We start from the raw sequence: 25,569 nt of genomic DNA, 5'->3' as shown, positions 1-25,569 counted from the left end.
GGAAACCACCTTAGAGGCAAGGTCCTTGGCGAATGGGTAACGCACTTGAACCCTCTCAATTCCCAGGAACCTCTTGTCCAGATGTTTCCATGCAGATTCCAGAAGGATGTGAAATTCAGCGTGAGAGCTGAACCCTTGAGGTGCTGGTTGAGCACGATGACCGGGTACGCGGCTCTGGCGAGGCAGAGCGGCGATTCCGGGAACGTACTCTGGAGGAGCGACGCCTGTGACCAGATGACACGGGGGGGGGGGGGGACCAACCGGGGGGGTCAGGGTTGGGGAAGCCCACGTCTACCGGACGTAAGAGTCAGAAAAAGCACCCCTAGTACGCTTGTGAGAGCGTGAGGCTTGTGGAAAAGAGGAGCGGGACCCACTAGAGGGCCGGCACAGGGCAGACCTCTTCAAGGTAGACACCATATCACAGCAGGCCTCAGCCACCGAAAGGGAGACTTGAGTCAAGTCAGCCATACACTGGGATAGGAAGAAACCCAGGCTGGAGGGGCGGCCGAATCCACCGGAACTGTAACATACGGGGAAGCTAGGGGGTCTGGGGGCGCAGTGGAGCAGGCAGAGCCAGTGGGCTCAGCAGAACCAGGCATTTTTGGAATAATATGTCATACAGACAAAATAGAAGACTAGCAGTCAAGTTGTCAGTTCAGAGGGAGAAACAGATTTGTGTCTCCTGTGACAGTAAAGATTTTAACCCCAACACTGTAACACTCTGTCCCTGCTGAGAGGAAACACTGCTCTATGCAGACAGAGAGGAGAATAGGCTAGCCAATAGCCTGAGAGGGGCGTTCCTGGAGCAGGGGCACTGTCCGATTGGCCCCTGCCACCTGAATCGCGCGCACAGCGCTGATTGGAGGGCGATTCACGCCTCCAGTAAGCTCAGGCGGCCCTGTGGGCTATAGCTATAGCGCCCCGGCAGCCGAGAAGAACCACAGTAATGGCGCCCGCTCCGTGCCCGGAGTGCATATGTTAGCCGCATATGCGCCCGCGGGGAAGTGAGCGGGCGATACACATATCCGCCGGCAACAGTCTGCTGCCGAAAGTGAAAGCAAGTTGGTGCTTCATGCGCCCGAACAGTACAAACGCAGCGGCTGTCAGCCGCATAAGCGCCGCGGCTGTAAGCCGCATAGTATAACACACACACACACACATGTGCATAATAAAGTAAACCATACATTCCCCAATATGCCATTGCTCCCCCTTTTTTAGAATACAAAATAGAGCCCCTAACACAGGCCAGCACCTTGGACCCTGAAAGGTAGGCCACAAAATGATGGTCTCCAGATGTTGCAAGTCACCACCTAAAAGGAAAAGAATATATACTCACCTCAGTCAGAAGAACTTGCCTCATGAAGTCTTCAGTCAGCTTTCTGATCCCTGCATCACGCCGAGCTACCATGTGCGAGCAAGGCGAGCAGGGAATAGGGGGACCCGGACCCATGAGGTACAACCCCAGGCGCTGACCGTTGGCGAGAGGGGGTGAACAGCGCATATACGCAATGTCTGTGCCCCCTTACTCGCAATGGGGAAACAATGAGCCGCAGTTCCTGAGTCCCCACCTGAAAACATGAAAGAAATCGGAATAAAAAACTAACACATTCCCTAACTAGGAAAATAATTAAAAAAAGACCTGGTCTGGAGAAATCCAGACCATGTCCACCTCCTTCAGACACTAAGCTAAAACTGATTAGCTCAGGGCCTGGAGGCGGGTATATCCTGCTGGGAGGAGCCAAATTTCTTGTTGCCATAGTGTCACACCTCCTAGAGACAGCAGGATACACCCACGGTCTGTGTCCCCCCAATGGAGCCGATAGAGAAATTGTATTTGTGAATCAAGATCAGGGCTGCACAAGGAGGGGAGGGGGGACGGGACGGAGGCCGGGGCTGCACGAGGAGGGGGGACGGGACGGAGGCCGGGGCTGCACGAGGAGGGGGGACGGGACGGAGGCCGGGGCTGCACGAGGAGGGGGGACGGGACGGAGGCCGGGGCTGCACGAGGAGGGGGGACGGGACGGAGGCCGGGGCTGCACGAGGAGGGGGGACGGGACGGAGGCCGGGGCTGCACGAGGAGGGGGGACGGGACGGAGGCCGGGGCTGCACGAGGAGGGGGGACGGGACGGAGGCCGGGGCTGCACGAGGAGGGGGGACGGGACGGAGGCCGGGGCTGCACGAGGAGGGGGGACGGGACGGAGGCCGGGGCTGCACGAGGAGGGGGGACGGGACGGAGGCCGGGGCTGCACGAGGAGGGGGGACGGGACGGAGGCCGGGGCTGCACGAGGAGGGGGGACGGGACGGAGGCCGGGGCTGCACGAGGAGGGGGGACGACGGAGGCCGGGGCTGCACGAGGAGGGGGGAGGACGGAGGCCGTGGCTGCACGAGGAGGGGGGACGGAGGCCGGGGCTGCACAAGGAGGGGGGACGGAGGCCGGGGCTGCACGAGGAGGGGGGACGGAGGCCGGGGCTGCACGAGGAGGGGGGACAGAGGCCGGGGCTGCACGAGGAGGGGGGACGGAGGCCGGGGCTGCACGAGGAGGGGGGACGGAGGCCGGGGCTGCACGAGGAGGGGGGACGGAGGCCGGGGCTGCACGAGGAGGGGGGACGGAGGCCGGGGCTGCACGAGGAGGGGGGACGGAGGCCGGGGCTGCACGAGGAGGGGGGACGGGACGGAGGCCGGGGCTGCACGAGGAGGGGGGACGGGACGGAGGCCGGGGCTGCACGAGGAGGGGGGACGGGACGGAGGCCGGGGCTGCACGAGGAGGGGGGAGGACGGAGGCCGTGGCTGCACAAGGAGGGGGGACGGAGGCCGGGGCTGCACAAGGAGGGGGGACGGAGGCCGGGGCTGCACGAGGAGGGGGGACGGAGGCCGGGGCTGCACGAGGAGGGGGGACAGAGGCCGGGGCTGCACGAGGAGGGGGGACGGAGGCCGGGGCTGCACGAGGAGGGGGGACGGAGGCCGGGGCTGCACGAGGAGGGGGGACGGAGGCCGGGGCTGCACGAGGAGGGGGGACGGAGGCCGGGGCTGCACGAGGAGGGGGGACGGAGGCCGGGGCTGCACGAGGAGGGGGGACGGAGGCCGGGGCTGCACGAGGAGGGGGGACGGAGGCCGGGGCTGCACGAGGAGGGGGACGGAGACCGATATATAGCTGGTCCTCCTCATATAGCCTCTATTCCCTTTTATAGCGGGTCCCCCTCATATAGCCATTTTCACTCCTATAACCTATGAAATGAGGCTATTTGCTATATGAAATGGGTGGATTTCACCATTTGTTTGTTATATCGCAATCTTTACCTCCATAATCGCACATTTTCCACATGTCGTTCAGCCCTACTGCATATCATGATATTATTAAAACAAGCGCTTTACTGATGCTCACAAAATGGCTAAGCATAAGTCAACCCCTTCCCCACAGATGAAAGTACTATTCAACACTTGAGGACACATGCTGCTTTATTTTATTTATTTTTCCCTCCTATCCATAGCTCTTCTTTTCTCCATCCACAGACCCATATGTGGGCTTGTTTTGGGCAGACCCAATTGCATTTTTTAACACCACCTTTCATTTTACCCCAAAACGTATAGCGCAACTCAAAAAATATTTTGTGGGGAAATTGAAAAGAAAACATTTGGAGGGTTTAGTTTTTAAACTGCACTTTAACCCTCAAAATAAAGACATGTCATTTTGCCGTAAAGACTAAAACGATACCCATATCAACATGTTTTGCTATTACTGTACTATAAAAAAATAAAAAAAATTTGGATGAATATAGGAACTTGTATCCTTAGGATGTGGCTTCTTTCTGTGCCCCCATTTCTTTTTCCCTTCATTTTTATTTCATATCTGTTTTCCCTTTTTGATATCTTTTTTTCTCATGCATCTCGATATGATCTTACTAGCACATCTTGGATAATGGTCTACTATAGTTTTTACTTAAGATGTGTTTTGCCATATTTGTATTTTTCCCCTTATTTACTATTTTGTATCCTGTTTTCCCCCTTTTTTTCTAGAAAAACCATAATAAAACTTTGAATGAGAAAAAAAAAATACTTTTTAAACCAAGTTAGTTAAAAATTGCACTATTCTGATCCCTTTTTCAGATACAGGGCTGTATGAGGGCTCATTTATTGCACAGTGACCTGTAGTAATTACTGGTTCCATTATTATTATTATTTTTTTTTTAACAGTAAGTATTTATTAAAGTTTTATCAATACATACAATAAATCAACTACATACTGGTTCCATTTACAGGACATAAATGTATGCCCTGGTGCATTAAGTACCAGGACGTACATTAACCCCTTAAGGACAATGGACATAAAAAGGGAATCTTATCAGTGTCACCCGCAATAACCTGTTGGTACAGGCTGGTAGTGCAAGTGACACTGATACTTACCTATCCACAACTAGTGGTCCCATTCGGCCGTTATCCTCTTTGTTCAGGCAGCAGGCTTGGTGCACAGGCAGCACTCAGGAGCATGCTGACGTCACCACTGCAGCTTCCTCACTTGGCCTGGCTGTTAGCAGGCTTGAAACTGCAGCAGTTAAGTCAGCGAGCTCCTGGAGCTCAAATGAAAAGGATTACACAAAGGGGACCACAGATCAGGGACAGGTATGTATCATTATCATCTGTATCAACCGCTCTACCAGCCTGTACCAACAAGTTAGTGCATGTAACACTGACGGCAGAATTCCTTTAATTAATGGTGTTCTTACCACAATCAGTAACAGGTACTGGGTGTAATACACAGCTGACATTCTGCTACAACAGCAAGGATTAGATCTCTGATGCCACTTATTCATTTACTTAGAATTACGTGACCGAGAGCCTCAGCAGCACCTAAGCAGGTTCCCAAAATTTTATTTCAGGGTTACCAATAGGTCTCAATTGCAGCAGGGGACTGACTGAGGGGATATGAGGAATTATTCAAACAAGTAAAGAGGAAAAGAAAACAAGGAAATAAATCATGTGAAGAGATTAACCTTCCTAGAGGATGAACATGTACCTGTAATGTCTTTCCAAGACCCATACAGTGAGCCAAAATACACCCAGAGCCTTTTTCTTTTTTTGTTTTCTTCACAGATTCACAGCAACAATCCCACATAAACTGGACACCTAAAAAGGAGATTTACAAATGATTAATACACACCCTTATTGTCAGTGTCGAGTTCTTTGCAAGCATTATTTATTTTTATTTTAATTTGCAATATCAAGTCCCACATGTCAGAGAACAAAGTCATACATTTAAATTTATGATGGTCTCCAGAGGGAAAAAAAATAAAGATAAAAGCTGATGTGGGAAACTGATACCCCTGCTATCGCTACCCCAGCCTCCGCAGCAATACTTTTCCTGGTGCTGTGGATCCAGGGTTCTGGTTGCAGTGGTGTCCTGCCTCAGTCTGGGATAAAGTGAACGGCAGTGCCAGTAAGCCCAAGCACCAATCATCTTCCTGATGCTGAGGCATAATACGTTACACCGTCGCTTAGCCAATCACTGGACAAGGAAAGATTTTATTTTATTCGTTAAAAAAAATCAGTCCCCATAGTAGCACTGTAGTAAAACATATCACAAGGAGGAGATTTATCAAAACCTGTGCAGTTACCAATATCGGTTTTGCACTAATTGATTTGTATATTATTCAACACAGTCTTACCATCAACTTGATGGGGTTTCAGCTTTGTGACTAAATTCCTGTGAACCTGAACCATGGGTTCTTTTGTTTCCCCATCTTCATCCAAAACAAGTTTTGTGGTAATTGGACATTTGACTGGTGAGGCATCCTCCACAAGAATAACCTAATGAATCAAGAAAAGAAGTTAGGAAGGCAAAAAACCTTATGAGACTGTTGCAAACTGTGTGATATGAAGTGGAAAAGTTCCTTCCCAGCAACAAATATGGCAGTCAGAATAAATCCCTGGATTAACTGATCACCGCAGCCGGCTATTAACCCTTTAAATCACCACTGTCAAAGCTGACAGTGGTGTCTAAAGAACCCTGTAAATGCTCCCTGGTGGTCCAGTGGGGTGGATGGAACCCCCTCGGCGCGATCGCTGTGGAGGTAGCCGGAGGCTTACCTCTGCTTCTGTCCAGGTCCTGGCTCTTGCATTGATAAAGCCTGGCTGAGCCAGGCTTTATCAATGGAGCGCAGATCACACAGATCAATGTGGTTCTATGGAACCACACTGATCTGTATGGAGGAACCTAATTATTGCTCCTAAAAGTCCTCTAAGGGGACTAAAAGTGGGTAAAAAAAAGAAAATATAAGTTTAAAAACACACATTAACCCCTTCCTTATTCGGTTTAAAATACCCGAACTATAAAAATATTATGTTAATTAAACAGCACGGTCAACGGCTTATACGTAAAATACACCAAAGTCCAGAATTGCGTATTATTGGTCACTTTGTATACTGCATAAAAACAGATCAAAAAAGTCCCATCAAAACAATAACTGTACTAATAAAAACTTCAGATCATAGGGCAAAAAAATGAGCCCTCATACCACCCCGTATACCTACAAATAAAAAAGTTATAGGGCTCAGAAGAGGACAATTTTAAACATACTAATTTTGGTGTGTGCAATTATAATTTTTTTAAGTAGTAAAATAAAGAAAAACCTATATAATCTGGGTATCATTGTAACCGTATGGACCTAAAGCTTAAGTATGACGTCCTTTTTACTGTAAAGTGCTCTGTGTAGAATTGGAAGTCTCCAAGCGTTACAAAATAGCTTTTTTTCCCAATTTTTGTCCCACAAATATTTTTTTTCTGGGCTCACCGTAAATTTTGTGGTGAAGTGATTAATGTCATTACAAAGTACAATTGGTGGCACATAAAATAAGTCCTCATATGAGTCTGTAGGTGCAAAATTGAAAGAGTTATGATTTTTAGAAGGTGATGAAAAAACGAAAGTGCAAAAACTAAAAAACCTGTAGTCCTTAAGGGGTTAAAGTTCTGTCCCTATATATCTAGTATCCATAACCTGCAATATTATTCTCCAGAAATGAATCCAGGCACCTTTTTAAAAAAAAAAAAATAATTTTATTCACCATGAGAGTTCAATAGTCTCAATGCTATTACAGTAAAGAACCCCTGTCAGTGTTTGTATCTATTACAAGAGGAAAGAAGGTTTTTGCACAGTCTTTGGTATAAATAGATCATGGGAGAGGTCTGTGTACTGCCCCCATACATTTATACATATTTATTTTTATTAGGTTGATCCTTATTTTTATTTCTAACTAAATAACCCCAATCTTTATAATCTTTCTGGGTACTGTAAAGATTATGTACATACAATGGAAATTACATGTTTGATATGTTCCATACTTCATTTTACCATAAAACGTACAGAGTAACAGGAAAGTTATTTGTGGTAAAAAAAAATTGGAGAAAACAATTTAGCAACTTTTTTTTTTGAGGGGTTGGGGGGGTTACGCAGTGCACTTTACGGTATAAATGACACGTTCTCTTTATTCTGTGGGTCAATACTACTACAATGATACCCAGGTTTGTGTGCATTTCCATTGTTGCTCATCTTTTAAAAAAGTTAAACTTATTTTAAGAAATTATGTTAAACATTGTCCTCTGCTAACCCCTATAACTATTATTTTCCATATACAGGGTTGTATGAGAGCTAATTTTTTGCACCATCATTTGTAGTTCTTTTTTGTAGTTTTATTTTTTTTTGCATATGACTTTTTGGTCACATTTTGTGTAATTTTTTTTTTTTTTTATAATTTTTTTTTTTTTTTTAAGGCTGTTAAAGCCCCACCATAGGAAACTATTAATAGCAATCTTTTGAATGCTAATACTGACCAGTGTTATGCATAGACATAGCACTGATCAGTGTTATCTGCAATCCACTTCTCTGGTCTGCCAGAATGCAGAAAAGATCGCCATAGCCAGCCACAAACTGGTAAGCAGAGCTTCAGCAGCCATCTTTACTCATCAGACCCACACAATCACGCTGCGTTGGCCTGGTGAGTACCCCCGAGCCCAGGAGATAGTTCAGACCAGTATTGATCAGGGTTAATGCTGGCCATCAGCGTCTGCCATTATCCATGCGTTTCCAACCACAATGTCAGGAGAAGCAGTGATCATGGAATCCCGCAACACACACATACGTCGCTGTGTGCCAAGTACCAGGGCACAGCAACATACATCGATTGTCCTCTAATGGTTAAAACACTTACCTCTCTCAGCTTCTCCCGTTCTCGCTCTCTCTCCGCAATTCTCTTCCTTCTTTCCTCTTCCATTTTTAAAGCATTCTGAGTTTCTGTTCTCAGTTTGTCAACTTTTAAGATTTTCCGGATCTTCTTTCGACCTTTTCCCGGAGATTTGGAGTCAGAGTCATCATCTCCATCTTCTGAATTTCCCTAAAACAAATATTAATCAGACAGGCAAATCACTGGTTTATTCATAAGACATTAAGGGAGGCAAATGTCATATGCATACAATTTTTAGTAACTTTATAAAGAATAAAAAGGGTAAAAATATATATAAATATTTTTTCCCATTAATTTAACATTGACATCAGTACAACATTATGTTTACAAATGTCTATGAATTGTCCCAAATAAGCCTTTCATATTCTGCAAAGCTTTTTTAGTGTGTTTTTAAAGGAGTTGCTGAAATTAAATGAAACACTGTGAATGCAATGAAAACATATTTAAGTAACAATATTAAAGTAAAAGAAAAACATTTAGTGGGGAACACTGTACAATTTAGTTTAGCTCAAGTACTCTGTTGGGCCACCTCTAGCCTAAAGATAAACAGAAATAAAGCTGAGCATGGAGAAATACAAGTTCTGTATGGCATCCTGTGGCACATGCGCCACATACAGGCGAAACTTGAAAAATGTGAATATCGTGCTAAGTTCATTTCTTTCAGTAATGCAACTTAAAAGGTGAAACTAATATGAGAAAGACTCATTACATGCAAAGCAAGATAGTTCAAGCCGTGATTTGTCATAATGGTCATAGTTTTAGGGAGCCATGTTATCAGCTGGTGTTGGCCAATGTGCTTCATTAAGTCTAAAGTCAACGCATCAGTCTACCAGATTTTGGAGCACTTCAGGCTTCCTTTGCTTTTAAGTTGCATTAATGAAATACAATGGACTTTTGTAGATTCTACGTTGCTGAAGTTGGCTCGCCATAGACATTCCTGGGAAACCCTTGTGTGTTTGGGTGAGCATTATCTTGCTAAATATTTCCATTTGGAAGTCCTGTCACGGAAGGAAACATGGCCACAGCATGCCTTGCACATAACGCAAAGTTGTTAGGGTTTCTCATATCACTAATAGGGGTGGCTGTTATACGTGATAGCTCCACAGATCATCACACCAGCAGTTGGACCATCATGTTGTTCCACAGCAAAGGCAGGATTGAAGTTGTTCTTTTAGAAGAAGAACATGTACTGACCAGTACAGATGATACAGTTCCAGACTGTCGAGGTTTTTCATTCATGACACCACCTCAAATTATTGAGTGTGTGGCTGTTAATTGCAGGAAATTTAATGGGTACAGTGACACAAAACTTTTTTCTGCTAAGCACATGGAAATTGTCCAGACACTAGGGGAAAGTAGAGAAGGTGGCACCTGCATCTGGATGATTGACAAGAAAACAGTGGGAGTTGCTCATGCTTGTTGGTGAATAAAACCTAGCCTCTCAGCAGGATGAAGAGGTATAAGTCCTTCCTTTAGGTCTTCCATTCCTTATAAATACACGTCTGGCTTTGGCCCAAGAACTATAGTGCAGTTTTCCTCAAAAAAAAAAAAAAACTGAAATCCAGCCTTATGGTCATTTGAGGATAGCATAATGTAGTCACCGAGGCCCTGCTTATTTCATGCAGTATTTCAGATAATATCCAGAACAAAGAGCACAGTGCCATGCTGCTCCTATCTGCTGATTGACAGCTGTCTGTCTATACACATTATAAAGAGAATACTGTGCATCAGCCTGTGAAAGGGCTACTCATGAATATCAAGAACCGGTATTCTGATAAGAGATTTTTGTCAGAATGTCTACATCAATCCATATAAGAAACACATTGCTAGAATCAGTGCGTCTGTCACTAGGTTATGCTGTCGTGAGACAGGGTAGCATAATCCTGGTGACAGATTCCCTTTTACTCAGGGGTAACAAATGCACAGAGGCTCTGGAGCTCTTATAGACGGTACACATTACTTAACCGTGGAAACTAAAAGGCAACAGTGACCTCAGCAGGGTGAAAGGCAGCACTACACTAATACTGTGGGATAACAAAAAAATGGAACATACTCCACAAATAGAGAACAACTGCATGTGATACAAAGGGTGAAAATGTGGGGAGAAAGAAAAAGGCACATGTGATGAAATATACAGCATGCAGTTTATATAAAAATGTGCAGTTTGCCTTGAGTGGTTTTATTTTTGTTGCAGCATGCAAAACCTCAATCCACTGCAATCTGCAAGAATTATGAAAAATGTAAGTCCAGCCTATGATACACAGCAGCACTAAAATTAGCTATGCAATGCTTGTGTAGGTACCTTAGAATCACTGGAGTCTTCTTGGACTTTTATTCTTCTCCTCTTCTTTTTCTGCTTGTAGCTTCGTTGACTCTCCTCTGCTTCCTTCCTTGCTGCCCTGCAAAAATCATAGCAGGCCAGAGTAATATTTAAAAGGCTGTTCTATTTACATCATTACAAAGTGGATATATCTATAAATATATGGATATTCTATGCAGTTTTGAAGCCAAAGCCAGAAGCATGAGTAGAGGATGTCTAAAAAGACAGACAGACTGGCTTTGGCTTAAGATAAAAAACAAAAAAAACTGAAATAATCTAAGTGGGAATATATTTTGAAGGGGTTACTTTTATGTATTATTATTTCTAAAATACACTCATTAACAAAGAAATAATACACCTAGATAGAAATGTCAGACTGCTATCAAACTCGGCATGCATTAACATCTCAGGCAGATTAAGAGGCCCTCAAAGACCACCTTTCGGTAGTGTACCTCTTGGTGAGAGATTGTTGACATGATTCTATGGTGCAACTTAGACATTTTGACCAGTTGGCTGACTTTAAGAAGGGGCGTCTCTAGTTGGACAAAAAAGCAGGATGGTTGTTTTGACAAACTATCATTCAGACAAAGCTGTTAACATGGGTAAGGAGCATTAGTTATGAGAGCACATGTACACAAGGAGAATAGGCTCTAGAAGGCCCAGACCGACCACTGGTTTTGGTTAGAGATGTCCCGATACCATTTTTTTTTTTTTTTTAAGACAGAGTACGAGTACCGATACTTTAATTCTAGTACTCGCCGATACCAAGTACGAGTACTTCTATTTTAAAGGGAATCTGACCCCAGGGTGACGCGGTTTCTGGCGCTGTTTACCGTATGATATGTGGGTCCTTGTTGTGTACAATGGAGGCGGCTGCTGTAGTATGAGCCAAGATTTCTCTCTTCTCCATTGGGCAGAACAGGGAATTTGCATTGGCAGTGAGACCGATGTACACATGGTGAGCAGCGGTAGAAACCGGGTCACCTGACCTATCTACCTATAAATTCAAGTTAGTGCAGATGACTCTGCTGTAAGATTGCCTTTAATAGTAGGTAGTATCCCCTTGTAGACATTAGCAGCAGCCCCACTTGTAGAAAGCAGCCCCCCTGTAGACATAAGTAGCAGCCCCCCTGTAGACAGCCCCCCCCCCCCCCCCCCGTTTAGAAAGCAGAAGCCCCCCACCCCCTTTAGACCAGCAGCAGGCCCCCCCCACCCCCCTTTAGACCAGCAGCAGGCCCCCCCTAACCCCCTTTAGACCAGCAGCAGGCCCCCCACCCCACCCCCTTTAGACCAGCAGCAGGCCCCCCCCCACCCCCCTTTAGACCAGCAGCAGGCCCCCCCTAACCCCCCTTTAGACCAGCAGCAGGCCCCCCCCTAACCCCCCTATTAGGCGGCAGCAGGCCCCCCCTAACACCCCTATTAGGCGGCAGCAGCCCCCCCACCCCCCTATTAGGCGGCAGCAGGCCCCCCCACCCCCCTATTAGGCAGCAGCAGGCCCCCCCACCCCCCTATTAGGCAGCAGCAGGCCCCCCCGCCCCCCTATTAGACAAAAGCAGGGCCCCCCTCCCCCCTATTAGACAAAAGCAGGGCCCCCCCGCCCCCCTATTAGACAAAAGCAGGGCCCCACAACCCCCCTCCTCTGTCGGGTGCTGGTGCTGCCGCTCTGCTGCCTCGTTCTCCTCCGATCCGCATCGTGTCGTTCTATGAAGGAGCATGTGACATACACATCACTATGCTTCCTGCGTAGCATAACGCTGGGCGCAGGGGAGGAGGCGGAGTGAGGACATGCTCCTCCATGGAACACTATGATGCGGACCGGAGGACGAGAGAACAGGGCAGCAGAGCGGCACCGGGTATCGGGGACATTAAACGAGTCCCCGATACCATGTGAATTGCTAGTATGGCCCTGATACCGATACCAGTATCGAGACATCCCTAGTTTTGGTCTGCCGACAAGCAGGTTCTGTTTGGTTCCAGCATGGTGGTCTCGTGCCAAATGCTTTAATCCTGCCTTTCCTGTGAAGAAACACAATGCCCAAACCTGGCTCCATTTTCAACCATATATCTCATTTTGCATTTTGGATCCTGGCTAATGGCAACCCAACAGGGTACTGCCTCCTTTCAGTTGTGCAGTTTTCCCAATAAATCTATTTCCTCTAATACTTTAATCACTTACATATAAAGTTTCATTTAATTCAAACAATTACTCCTTAATGGTCTCATTAAAATGATGCTTTACATGATCCTGTGAGTGAATGGATGAACAAACTGGATCATTTGTGTGGATTTTTATATGCCATTAACCCTTTAAGGACCACAGGTTTTTCCGTTTTTTTGCACTTTCGTTTTTTCCTCCTCACCTTTTAAAAATCATAACCCTTTCAATTTTGCATCTAGAAATCCACATGATGGCTTACTTTTTGTGCCACCAATTCTTTGTAATGACATCATTCATTTTACCCAAAAATCTACGGCGAAACGGAAAAAAAAAATCATTGTGCGACGAAATTGAAGAAAAAAAACGCCATTTTGTAACTTTTGGGGGCTTCAATTTCTACGAAGTACATTTTTCAGTAAAAATGACAACTTATCTTTATTCTGTAGGTCCATACGGTTAAAATGATACCCTACTTATGTAGGTTTGATTTTGTTGTACTTCTGTAAAAAATCATAACTACATGCAGAAAAATGTATACGTTTAAAATTGTCATCTTCTGACCCCTATAACTTTTTTATTTTTCTGCATATGGGGCAGTATGAGGGCTCATTTTTTGCGCCGTGATCTGAAGTTTTTATCGGTACCATTTTTGTATTGATCGGACTTTTTGATTGCTTTTTATTCATTTTTCCATGATATAAAAAGCGACCAAAAATACGTTATTTTGGACTTTGGAATTTCTTTGCGCGTATGACATTGACCGTGCGGATTAAGGATATATTTTTATAGTTCGGACATTTTCGCACGTGGCGATACCACATGTTTATATTTATTTACATGTTTTTTTTTTTTATGGGAAAAGGGGGGTGATTTGAACTTTTATTAAGGAAAGGGTTAAATGACATTAACTTTATTTTTACACTTTTTTTTTTGCAGTGTTATAGCTCCCATAGGGACCTATAACACTGCACACACTGATTGCCAGCACTGTTCACTGCAAAGCCATAGCTTTGCAATGATCAGCGTTATCGGCGGTCGATTGCTCAAGCCTATTAGCCCCGGGTCCCGGCATCAGATACATGCAGTGACCCCGCGTTATATCGCGGGAGCCGGCCAAGGACGTAAATATACATACTTGGTCGTTAAGGGGTTAAAAAAGGGGACACGTTACTTACAAACTGTTTTTTTTAGTGCCACAGCAATTACATTCAGAAATGAGCATACTGAATTTGCCTGAAGTTATATGCAAGTCTAAAGGACTTTCGGAAAATCTGTATCCTGATCGCTGTAGTCTTGAGCAATGCTCAGACTATAAAACTGCCAGGAGATTTAAACAAATATCCTGCCACCAGAGCATATTCAAACTTACGCTTTGAAAAATGCACTGCAGGTCAATTTTCACATACATTTTGTGTGGATTTTTTCTGAATGATATGGCAGAGCTCTTTAAAGTTTTACTAAACACACTTGTACTGTACATGCTGTACTGCTGTCACTGCTAAAGCCATGGAAACAGTGTGCAATCCACTCTCTAGGTTTGACACCTGACCACTCCCATTGTTAAAGTACTCCGCCCCAGACATCTTATCCCCTAGCCAAAGGATATGATGATCGCTCCGTGTCTGAAGACTCACAACCACGGGGCCGGAGTACCGTGACGTCACGACTCTGCCCCCTTGTGACGTCACACCCCACTCAATGCAAGTCTATGGGAGGGGGAATGACAACAAATGAAAGTTTAAGGCAGTCACGCCTCCTCCCATAGACCTGAATTGAGGAGGCGGGTCGTGACGTCACGATACTCCAGCCCCGTGGTCGTGAAGCTTCAGACTCAGCCTCCAGCACTGTGTGGAGCACACACAGGTGGGTGCTGCATGAGGTCCCCAGCGGCAGGACCCCCATGATCAGACATCTTTGGGCCTATGACTTAGGGCCAGAGTACCCCTTTAAGGGAGGCAGCCCCATAATACCATTAAAGTAGAACCACAGAATTGGTACACAAGTGTTGTGTCCTGGTACAGAATATGGTTCTGTACAGTCCTAAAGTCCCCTCAGGTAGAGTCCCTCAAGTCCACAGGGCTCTCCTGCAGGGTCCCCCTAGGTCACTGTTTTGGTATTCTATTGTATATTAATTAGGTACATTTATTATAAGTATTGTACAGTGAATATAAACTATATGTAAAGGTTGTTAGGATGTTTAGACTGTATAGGACCTTACTAAGGTCATGTGATAGTCATATGATATGTGATCACCTGATACCCAGAGTTCCAGAGGCACAGGTAACCCCAAGCAACCAGCTACCAATGGGCTTTAGTCCAGCCCTCTGATATATAAAGGGCTTTAGTCCCCACACTAGGTCACTTGACTTCCTGCTCTATTCCTGGACACTAAAGCAAGCACAAGTCCTGTAAAAGTTCAGTCCAGCTAGGCCAAAGCCTACAAGTCTGCAGCCACATCTAATCTGTAAGTCTTCTATGTCTACAAGTCAAGTCTCTACTGTTCCTACCAAAGTCAGTAGCACAGTGGCCTGCACCATAATTATTATCACTACAAGTCCAAGCAAGCCTGAGAGGCTTCCTGTGTCCAGGTCACCTCTGTGGAAGTTGGCTCTAAAGACTATTATACTGCCTTCTTCATTAAAGTTCCAGTTGCTTCAAAACCTGCTTTGGACTTCGGACGTTTTGGGTTGGTTGTCTACAGTGCCACATCCTGGTGTCACGAACACTAGGGGTTAACAACATCTTGCCCCAGGGGTTAATACCATCTGATCCCATCACTCAGTCCGCTACACCGTGGTGCCGCTATACACCGGTGGTTTACCACACAAGCTTAAAAAGGGGTATTCCAGGGGAAAAAAAAAATGTATATATCAACTGGCTCCATAAAGTTAAACAGATTTGTAAATTACATCTATTAAAAAATCTTAATCCTTCCAATAATTATCAGCTGCTTAAGTGGAGTTGTTCTTTTCTGTCTGGCAAGAGTGCTCTCTGCTGACATCTCGGCTTGTTTCGGGAACTGCACGGAGTAGAAGGTTTGCTATGGGGATTTGCTTTCTCTCTGGACAGTTCCCGAGACAGATGTTATCAGAGAGCACTTAGACAGAAAAGAACAACCTTAACTTCAGAAGCTCATAAGTACTGAAAGGATTACAATTTTTTTTTCTAGAAGTAATTTAAAAATCTGGAGCCAGTTGATATATAAAAAAAAATAAAATAAAAAAAATAGAGTTTTTCCTGGATAACCCCTTTAAATTATGATGCTTATATTGGTTATCAACCAGTATATATTGCTTACATATGCATAAAATGTGACTTGAATGAGAACATAAAACAAAGTAGGATATAAAAAGAACATTTAAATAAAATAACCTTGTTCTGGGGCGCTGATCGTCAGATTCACTCTCACTGACTTCCTCGCTTACTCCAGAACCTTCACTTGCAGACGCTGACTCGTCACTGCTCACTAGAAAAACAAAGTTATGAAAAATTTAGTTCTTAAAAAACACTCTTTAGGATTACCACATTACATGGTCATGTAGAATACATGATAATTCCACACTAACCATACACCATGGCCGACATTTATCAATGTCTTTAGACTGATTTGTGTCTAGAAAAGGCGCAGAAAAGGCGCAAGCAGGGTTTATTTGAGCCATTTCTGCGCCTTTTGGTTTACACATTTCTGCTGATTTTGAGTTGCAATCCATTGATTTTGGCAATACACATGATATGGAAGGTTTTTATGAACTGCGCCTTTTTGTGAAAAGGTGCAAAAAAGGTGCAAAGCCACTGAAAAGTCTCAAACTACATCAGCCCAGATTTAGCTTAGCTTTTTGATGTATGTGAAGAGAGAAATTTCAGAAAATGTGACCTGCACAAAATTTATCAAATGCTCTGTGACCATTTAATAAATTTGGTGCTCCTACAAATTACCAGCACACACAAAAAAAAGCACACACAAAAAAAAAAAAAAGTATAGAAAAATGCTTCACTTTGATGAACGCCGGCCCGTGTGTTCAAAGGAAAACTGTCAGCCTTTTCATCCACACTAAACCCAGTACACTGGTTTATAGTGTGGGTGAAGAAGAGGAGTCCAACTAAGGGTCACTTAAATATGTCCAGTAGGTCCCGATATATGTCCCCAGAAGATCCTCTGCTGAATTCAGTGAATTGTGCACAGGGACAGGGTTTGGCCGGCCCAATTTACATATCGATTGTCTGCGACTCCACTTCACTAGGATGTGGAGTCACAGACAATTAATATGTCAATTGAGATGGCAAAGCTCTGTCCCCTGTGTGCAATTCATTGAATTCAGCAGAGGATCTTCTGTGGAACATCTCAGGACTTACTGGACGTAAGTAAGTGACCCCTCGGACTCCTGTTCACCCACACCATAACCAAATGCGCAGGATTTAGTGTGGGTGAACAGGCTGACAATTTTCCTTTAAAGGGGTGGTACTCTGGAAAAAAAAACAATGTTTTAATCAATTGGTGAAAAAAAGTTTAACAGATTTGTAAATTACTTATCTTTAAAAATCTTAATCCTTCCAGTACTTCTCAGCTGTTGTATGCTCCACGGGAAATTCTTTTCTTTTAGAATGTCTTTTCTGTCAGACCAGAGAGCTCTCTGCTGACACCCCTGTCCATTTTAGGAACTGTCCAGTGTAGGAGCAAACTGGAACTATCACTCCCTGAGATAGGAGTGTACTTAAAGCGACCTGAAACGCCACCGCCAAAGAAGGGGAATGAGGAGGGTGGGAGCAGAAGAAGCAATACCTCGGGACGGAAGCAAATTCTATCCGAAAACCCTCCAAAATGGCATCCCGTACACAAGAGTCCTGAACCTGAGCTAGCCAAATGTTCCGGAAAAGGGACAGGCGACCTCCCACCCGAGAAGACGACGCGGGTGGGGGCACCCCTTCAGGAAGAGGGAGGCTTACGGGTACCAAATTTTGCGGCAAAAACGCTGGAGCGGTTACCAGACTTCCAAGAAGGACGTGCCTTGAAGGAAGGGAGGGTGTCTGCCTGGGAGGACATCCTGAAACAAACGGCAGAAAGGAAGTCGCCTTCCGACAGGGGGGCGGAGCGACAGAGCTCTCTCCTCCTCCCCCCGTAGCTTCGGAAATAATTTCATCTAGCCTTTCCCCAAAGAGTCGGCAACCCGAGAAGGGCAACTCTGCCAGAGATTGCTTTGAGGCTGCATCAGCATCCCATGCCTTCAGGCACATGGAGCGGCAAATAGCAACTAAATTACCTGAAGCAAAAGCCGTGCAGTGAGTAGACTCCAAGGCTGCTGAGCAGAGAAGATCACCAAAGAGCTGGCAAGCAACATCCGCCAAGTCCTCCTGGGAAGCAACCGAAAGGATGCCCTGGCAAAGATGGGAAGCAAGGACAGCCCTGCCGCTTAAAAATTTCACCAAATTTTCAATCTTCTTGTCCGCAGACGGGAGACTGGAGGGTCAACCGTAGATGGCACCATCCACTTGGTAACCAGGTCTAGATGAAAGGGAAACTGAGCTTGAATCTTCTTTGTTCCCTCAAAGAGTCTGTCCGGGTGCTTCCAAGTCTCGTTCAACAAGGCATCAAATTCCACATGAGAACTGAAAGCCTTGGGAGTACGCCTAGAGGGGCGAAAGGAAACGTCCGGATCAGGATCCGAGGTTCCTGGGTCCTCCAGATGAAGTGTCCCTGATGACTTACATTTTAGACACTGCAGAGTGGTCTTCATGATCCGAGGTGGATTCCGACCAGTCATCCACTATTTCCCCTGGGAAGTTGGAATCCGCAGAGATAGTCTTGGACAGAGTAGTGTGAGACCTGGAACGAGGAGACTGAAACCTATGATTAAGACACGGAGAGCGGCCCCTGAAGAGGGAGCGCTGCCGGTGAACTGGGGAAGAGGAGGGAGACCTGCGAGTCTATCCCAAGTGCACGACTAAAAGAAGCAATTACCTTAGAGCTCGTTGGAATAGGGGGTCAGGGGATACTGAACGAGACTCCCTGGGAGAAGCCCGCAGGGAAGACAGCAGATTTGGAGACCCTAGCCAGTTCAGAAATCGACTGGGTAAGGGAAGAGACCCACTCTGGGGAGGGGCAGACTCCACAAATTCCAGAGGAACATCTTGAGACACCGAGACAGACGGCATGGCGAGCTTGGAGGAGCAGGCTGAGCAGGTGGATTTAGTGGAACCACCAGGAATTTTGGCATTACAGCTCACACAAGTATAATAGGTAACCAGGGTCGCGGTTGCCTTTCTGGGGGGTTGGGGATGGGGGTCGGGTATGGGTTCAGACATACCAGCTAGCAAAAAAAGAGTCATGAAAAAGAAAATGGAGCAACCTCACCAGTTCTGTGTCCCACTGGAAGAAGCCGGAGCAGAAGGCAGGCTGGAGTGCTGTGGCTGAGGAGACCAGGAGCAGCTGTGGACCACGGAGCAGAAGAAGGAGAGGGGCTAATCATGCCTGGTGGAGACCCTCTGCCCAGGACAGCCCCCATTTGTGCAGAATGACCCCCCAAGTGCGTGCACCACACTGATACATCAGTGACCCCATGGTGCGCGCCCAAGCACCTAATTGGCCGGCCGCAAAAAAGTGGGAGGAGCTCTGCTGCGCGAACAAGCACAGGCGGTGAGGAGCTCCGGCCGCCACCATTGATGTAATATATACCGGCGCCCTGCTGAATATAAGTGCCGGCGCACGGAAACTCAAAGCCGCTGGCCCAAGAAAAAGTAAAAGTAAAGACATAGGCGGCGCGATCGCAGCACAGGGGGTGGTGGGAAAGAAGGAGAGAAGTCCCCACGATTTCCAGTCTGCGGAACAGAGCACTATGGCTGTATCCATAACCTAAGGAAGACTTCGCTCCAGGAGACAAAGTAGTGCGCAGGATGACTGCACTCACCGGACATGTAGCGTAGCAAGACATTGCTGTAGCAGAAAGTAAAATAAAAGCAGTGCTGAACAACTCTGTGCAAAGGTAATATGGAAAGTTCCAGTGTGACTTAGTGAACTCTAACCGCAAAAAGAAGAAAGGGAGCTGGTACTATCAACAATCAACTACAACAAAAAGCAGAGGACCAAGAAATGTGTGGCACTGCGGTCCACGCCAGACTGGCTAAGAGATACGTGCCCTTGATAAAGCTGGAGGACCAGTGAAACATTGCAGGGCAATGTGGTGGAGATTTTAGCTTGTTCTGAAGTGATTTTTTTGCTTTCATGCACCAGATGTATCAAACCCTGTGCAATACTAGGATAAACATGTTGCACATAAGAAAAACCAAAAGCAAAAATAAAATTACTTCAAACACACACTTTCTAAAGACACACTATAAATATTCCTTCATATGCTTCTTGGTATCCCCGATAAATCGTTTTATTGGGATTTCTGAGATTTAAATACTTTAGTGATGCATAGCAGGAGTCCGTGTCTCCCTCTTGTCTCATATATTTGACATACAATATTGACAACGCTAGAAGTAGCCCTCTGCAGCAACAGCTGTTGACCTTATTGGTGGCAATAAAAAGGGAAATTTGCTTTATTTTACTATGCGATTTTGGTTATTATTATTAACCCTTCCCTCCATCCAGTGAGCGTCAGCCAAACAGCAACTCTGTCCTTACACAAGGATTCATCGAATCTTCCTGCTCAGCAACTTTATTATGCAGCAAAATAATGCAGGGTTATAAAGGATGTTTTATACATCTGAAGATGCCATCTGCACTTGAGACATCAGGTCATTAGACCGTCTTTTATTATTCTGTGTATCAGTGTAGAAGACTACAACATTATCTAGGCAAGAATTTTACTTTAACACAGCATAACTGTGCATTGTAGGATACGTGGTGTGACCGTTATGACGTCACACAATCAGCACTCATATTGGTCATACAATATGACATTAGCTGAGGCACTGTAATTTGAATTCCCCTTAATTCTGATTTGGTTTTTCCATGTTTACACACAACTAATGTTAAGTTTTACATATATGTAGCTAAGTATATCATCTTGTAAACTACTGGGAAATTGGCCCCTTTGTTCACTTATGTGGACAAAGTGTGAAAATATTGACTGACCTGCCTGTAGTTTTAGGCCCTTTTTGCCATATATTACCCCAATGCACCCTAAATTTATGGACCTAGGAGAGAAAAGAAAGACTTAACAAGCTGACAACACTTTTCAGTGCTTTTCACCAGCCCCAAAGAAAGTAGTGTAGAGCTTTTCATTATGACAAGTACTTCTGTGTGTGTCAGGAACAGCTCACAGGAAGAGAGGAAGCAGGTGACTTGTGACTATTGTGAATGGTGGATCCTATCTAATCTATATACAGGTGTTACCATTTATTGTAAAACTGTCTAATAATGAGATTCCTGCCACGAAGTGATCTCTACATAACAAAAAGCTGTCAGATTTTATGAGGCTCAGTAGTCCGTTTGAATACTGCACAAAAATCCTGCACCACAAAATCCAGTCTCCGTAACCACTACAATCATTAGTGACAAATTTATCAACTTCAAGTACCCTTTCTTCTGTTTCGACGCTTGCCATCCTTCGAATTTTTGGAATTATCTTTCTTCTCTCCTTTATCTGACTTCTCCTCTTCAGATTCTGCTTCACTTAGGGACAATTTGTGCCGCAACAAACGATGTCTGTACCGGGGCTTCTTTGCAGATTCAGAGTCAGAATCAGAATCAGAGTCAGAGTCTGAACTATCTTCATTTTCTTTACCTACAAAACAAACCAGCTAGGTTCACATTACAAGTCAAAAAACAGGATACATGTTAATGCCATATCACCCCCGAGGACAATAGCTAACCATTACCAGGAATGCTCTTTAAACAAATGTATTTCAAGCATAAGTCCAACCAGAACAAATTTTTCAACTACATTCTCACAAAGAGTCATTAACCGTTGAACGACCCAGGATGTATCAGTACGTCCTGAGTCAACTCCCTTTCTATAACGCAGGACCACGGCCTCTATCAACAACCGTGGCTAACAGCACGCGGTACTGATCGTGGTACCGCGCGCTATTAACCCTTTAGACGCACCGTTCAAAGTTGATCGCCGCATCTAAAGTGAAAGTAAACTACCCCCGGCTAGGTCAGTGGGCTGTTCGGGACCATCACGCCGAAATCGCGGCGTCCTAAACAGCTGGAGGATGTGGAGGGTCCCCTACCTTCCTCCTGCGATCGCTGAATTACTGCTCCGTGCCTGAGATCCCCCTATGGGGGCTAGAACATTGCAAAAAAAAAAAAAACATCATTTAACCCCTTCCCTAATAAAAGTTAGAATCACCCCCTTTTCCCATAAAAAAAGTAAATAAAAATAAAAACATATGTGGTATTGCCGCGTGCGGAAATGTCCGAATTATAAAAATATATCATTAAACCAAAAGCGATCAAAAAGGTCCAATCAATACAAAAATGGTACCGCTAAAACTTCAGATCACGGCGCAAAAGTTAGACCTCATACCGACCCATACGTGGACTGATTAAAAAAAGTTATAGGGGTCAGAAGATGACTATTTTAAACGTATAACTGTCACTGTATTTAGTTATGATTTTTTCCCAGAAGTACAACAAAAATCAAACCTATATAAGTGGGGTATCATTTTAATTGTATGGACCTACTGAAGACATTATGTCATTTTTACCGAAAAATGTACTGCGTAGAAACTGAAGCCCCCAAAAATTACAAAAATGTATTTTTTTTCTTCAATTTTGTCGCACAATGATTTTTTTTTACCCTTTAGTCAGATTTTTGGGTAAAATGATGTCATTACAAAGTAGAATTGGTGGCACAAAAAAATAAGCCATCATATGGATTTTTAGGTGCAAAATTTAAAGAGTTATGATTTTTTAAAGGATAAGGAGGAAAACACAAAAGTGCAAAAACAGAAAAACCCCAGGTCATTAAGGGGTTAAAAGGAGAAGTCTCAAACAAAAAACGTATCCACTATCTGCAGGATACGACCCCTTCATATATCTCTATGGGAGAGCCAAAGATAGCCGAATGGCTCTCCCATAGAGATATATGGATACATGCACACACACAAACAAGTATTCAGGCATACATATATATGCACACACAGACACATATATACATAGATTTATTATTTCTATCTATATCTGGCTATATAATTGCTTAATTTTTCATGCTAATTCTTGAGGTCAAATCCATTGATTAACCCCTTAAGGACTCAGCCCATTTTGGCCTTAAGGACTCAGACAATTTAATTTTTAAGTTTTCATTTTTTCCTCCTCGCCTTCTAAAAATCATAACTCTTTTATATTTTCATCCACAGACTAGTATGAGGGCTTGTTTTTTGCGCGACCAGTTGTCCTTTGTAATGACATCACTCATTATATCATAAAATGTATGGCGCAACCAAAAAACACTATTTTTGTGGGGAAATTAAAACGAAAAACGCAATTTTGCTAATTTTGGAAGGTTTTGTTTTCACGCCGTACAATTTATGGTAAAAATGACGTGTGTTCTTTATTCTGAGGGTCAATACGATTAAAATGATACCCATTATTATATACTTTTATATTATTGTTGCGCTTAAAAAAAATCACAAACTTTTTAACCAAATTAGTACGTTTATAATCCCTTTATTTTGATGACCTCTAACTTTTTTTATTTTTCCGTATAAGTGGCGGTATGGGGGCTCATTTTTTGCGCCATGATCTGTACTTTTTTTTGATACCACATTTGCACATAAAAAACTTAATACATTTTTTATAATTTTTTTTAATAAAATGTATTAAAAAAGTAGGAATTTTGGACGTTTTTAATTTTTTTCGTTCACGCCGTTCACCGTACGGGATCATTAACATTTTATTTTAATAGTTTGGACATTTACGCACGCGGCGATACCAACTATGTCTATAAAAAATGTTTTTTACGCTTTTTGGGGGTAAAATAGGAAAAAACGGACGTTTTACTTTTTTATTGGGGGAGGGGATTTTTCACTTTTTTTTACTTTTACTTTTACATTTTTTTAAAATTTTTTTTACACTTTAATAGTCCCCATAGGGGACTATTCATAGCAATACCATGATTGCTAATACTGATCTGTTCTATGTATAGGACATAGAACAGATCAGTATTATCGGTCATCTCCTGCTCTGGTCTGCTCGATCACAGACCAGAGCAGGAGACGCTGGGAGCAGCACGGAGGAAGGAGAGGGGACCTCCGTGCGGCGTTATGAATGATCGGATCCCCGCAGCAGCGCTGCGGGCGATCCGATCGTTCATTTAAATCGCGAACTGCCGCAGATGCCGGGATCTGTATTGATCCCGGCACCTGAGGGGTTAATGGCGGACGCCCGCGAGATCGCGGGCGTCGGCCATTGCCGGCGGGTCCCTGGCTGCGATCAGCAGCCGGGATCAGCCGCGCATGACACGGGCATCGCTCCGATGCCCGCGGTTATGCTTAGGATGTAAATGTACGTCCTGGTACGTTAAGTACCACCTCACTAGGACGTACAATCCTTAAGGGGTTAAAATCCATCTATGTTAGGCTATATTCACATGTGACTTTCGGAGAGCCATTACAGACACCAATAACGGAGATGGACGGAGTTTATCACAACAGACAACAATGTATCCTGACTGGTCCTATTGACTTGAATGGGATCTGTCAGGTTTCTTCTTGATGTCCATTATTTTACAGGATTTTAGTGGAGAAAAAAAAAAAAAGACCTCCAGGTTTTTTCTGTAAAAGTCCAGTCATTTTAATGGAATAAGTGAACGAAGCTCCTAATGCTGATGTCAACAAGGCTTTAACCCCTTAAGGACTCAGGGTTTTTCCGTTTTTGCACTTTCGTTTTTTCCTCCTTACCTTTTAAAAATCATAACCCTTTCAATTTTCCACCTAAAAATCCATATTATGGCTTATTTTTTGCGTCGCCAATTCTACTTTGCAGTGACATTAGTCATTTTACCCAAAAATGCACGGCGAAACGGAAAAAAAAATCATTGTGCGACAAAATCGAAAAAAAAACGCCATTTTGTAACTTTTGGGGGCTTTCGTTTCTATGCAGTGCATATTTCGGTGAAAATTACACCTTATCATTATTCTGTAGGTCCATACGGTTAAAATGATACCCTACTTATATAGGTTATGATTTTTTCCAGAAGTGCGACAAAATCAAACTACATGCAGGAAAATTTATACGTTTAAAAATGTCATCTTCTGACCCCTATAACTTTTTTATTTTTCCACGTATGGGGTGGTATGAGGACTCATTTTTTGCGCCGTGATCTGAAGTTTTTATTGGTATGATTTTTGTTTTGATCGGACTTTTTGATCACTTTTTATTCATTTTTTAATGATATAAAAAGTGACCAAAATACGCTTTTTTGGACTTTGGAATTTTTTTGCGCGTACGCCATTGACCGTACGGCTCAATTAATGATATATTTTTATAGTTTGGACATTTACGCACGCGGCGATACCACATATGTTTATTTTTTATTTTTTTTACACTGTTTTATTTTTTTTATGGGAAAAGGGGGGTGATTCAAACTTTTATTAGGGAAGGGGTTAAATGACCTTTATTAACACTTTTTTTTTTACATTTTTTTTGCAGTGTTATAGGTCCCATAGGGACCTATAACACTGCACACACTGATCTCTCATCCTGATCACAGGCGTGTATTAACACGCCTGTGATCAGCATTATCGGCGCTTGACTGCTCCTGCCTGGATCTCAGGCACGGAGCAGTCATTCGTCGATCGGACACCGGGGAGGCAGGTAAGAGCCCTCCCGGTGTCCGATCAGCTGTTCGGGACGCCGCGATTTCACCGCGGCGGTCCCGAACAGCCCGACTGAGCAGCCGGGTCACTTTCA

At 44.3% G+C, this 25,569-nt stretch overlaps 1 protein-coding gene across 3 annotated transcripts in view; it reads right to left on the bottom strand.

Moving 5' to 3' along the window:
* ATRX (ATRX chromatin remodeler) overlaps positions 1 to 25,569 on the bottom strand; it is a 252,284-nt gene that overhangs the window by 103,435 nt on the left and 123,280 nt on the right. For all 3 annotated transcript variants that reach the window (XM_056540843.1, XM_056540841.1, XM_056540842.1), the window contains 6 exons: positions 21,230 to 21,436; positions 16,083 to 16,176; positions 10,535 to 10,631; positions 8,200 to 8,382; positions 5,661 to 5,802; positions 5,012 to 5,121 (listed from right to left, as the gene is read on the bottom strand). In XM_056540843.1, coding sequence (XP_056396818.1) covers positions 5,012 to 5,121; positions 5,661 to 5,802; positions 8,200 to 8,382; positions 10,535 to 10,631; positions 16,083 to 16,176; positions 21,230 to 21,436 — 833 coding nt within the window. The remainder of the gene's footprint in view (positions 1 to 5,011; positions 5,122 to 5,660; positions 5,803 to 8,199; positions 8,383 to 10,534; positions 10,632 to 16,082; positions 16,177 to 21,229; positions 21,437 to 25,569) is intronic.

This window comes from Hyla sarda, chromosome 9 (assembly GCF_029499605.1).
Source record: "Hyla sarda isolate aHylSar1 chromosome 9, aHylSar1.hap1, whole genome shotgun sequence".
Classification (NCBI taxonomy): Eukaryota; Metazoa; Chordata; class Amphibia; order Anura; family Hylidae; genus Hyla; species Hyla sarda.
This window is presented reverse-complemented; position numbering and strand designations above follow the sequence as displayed.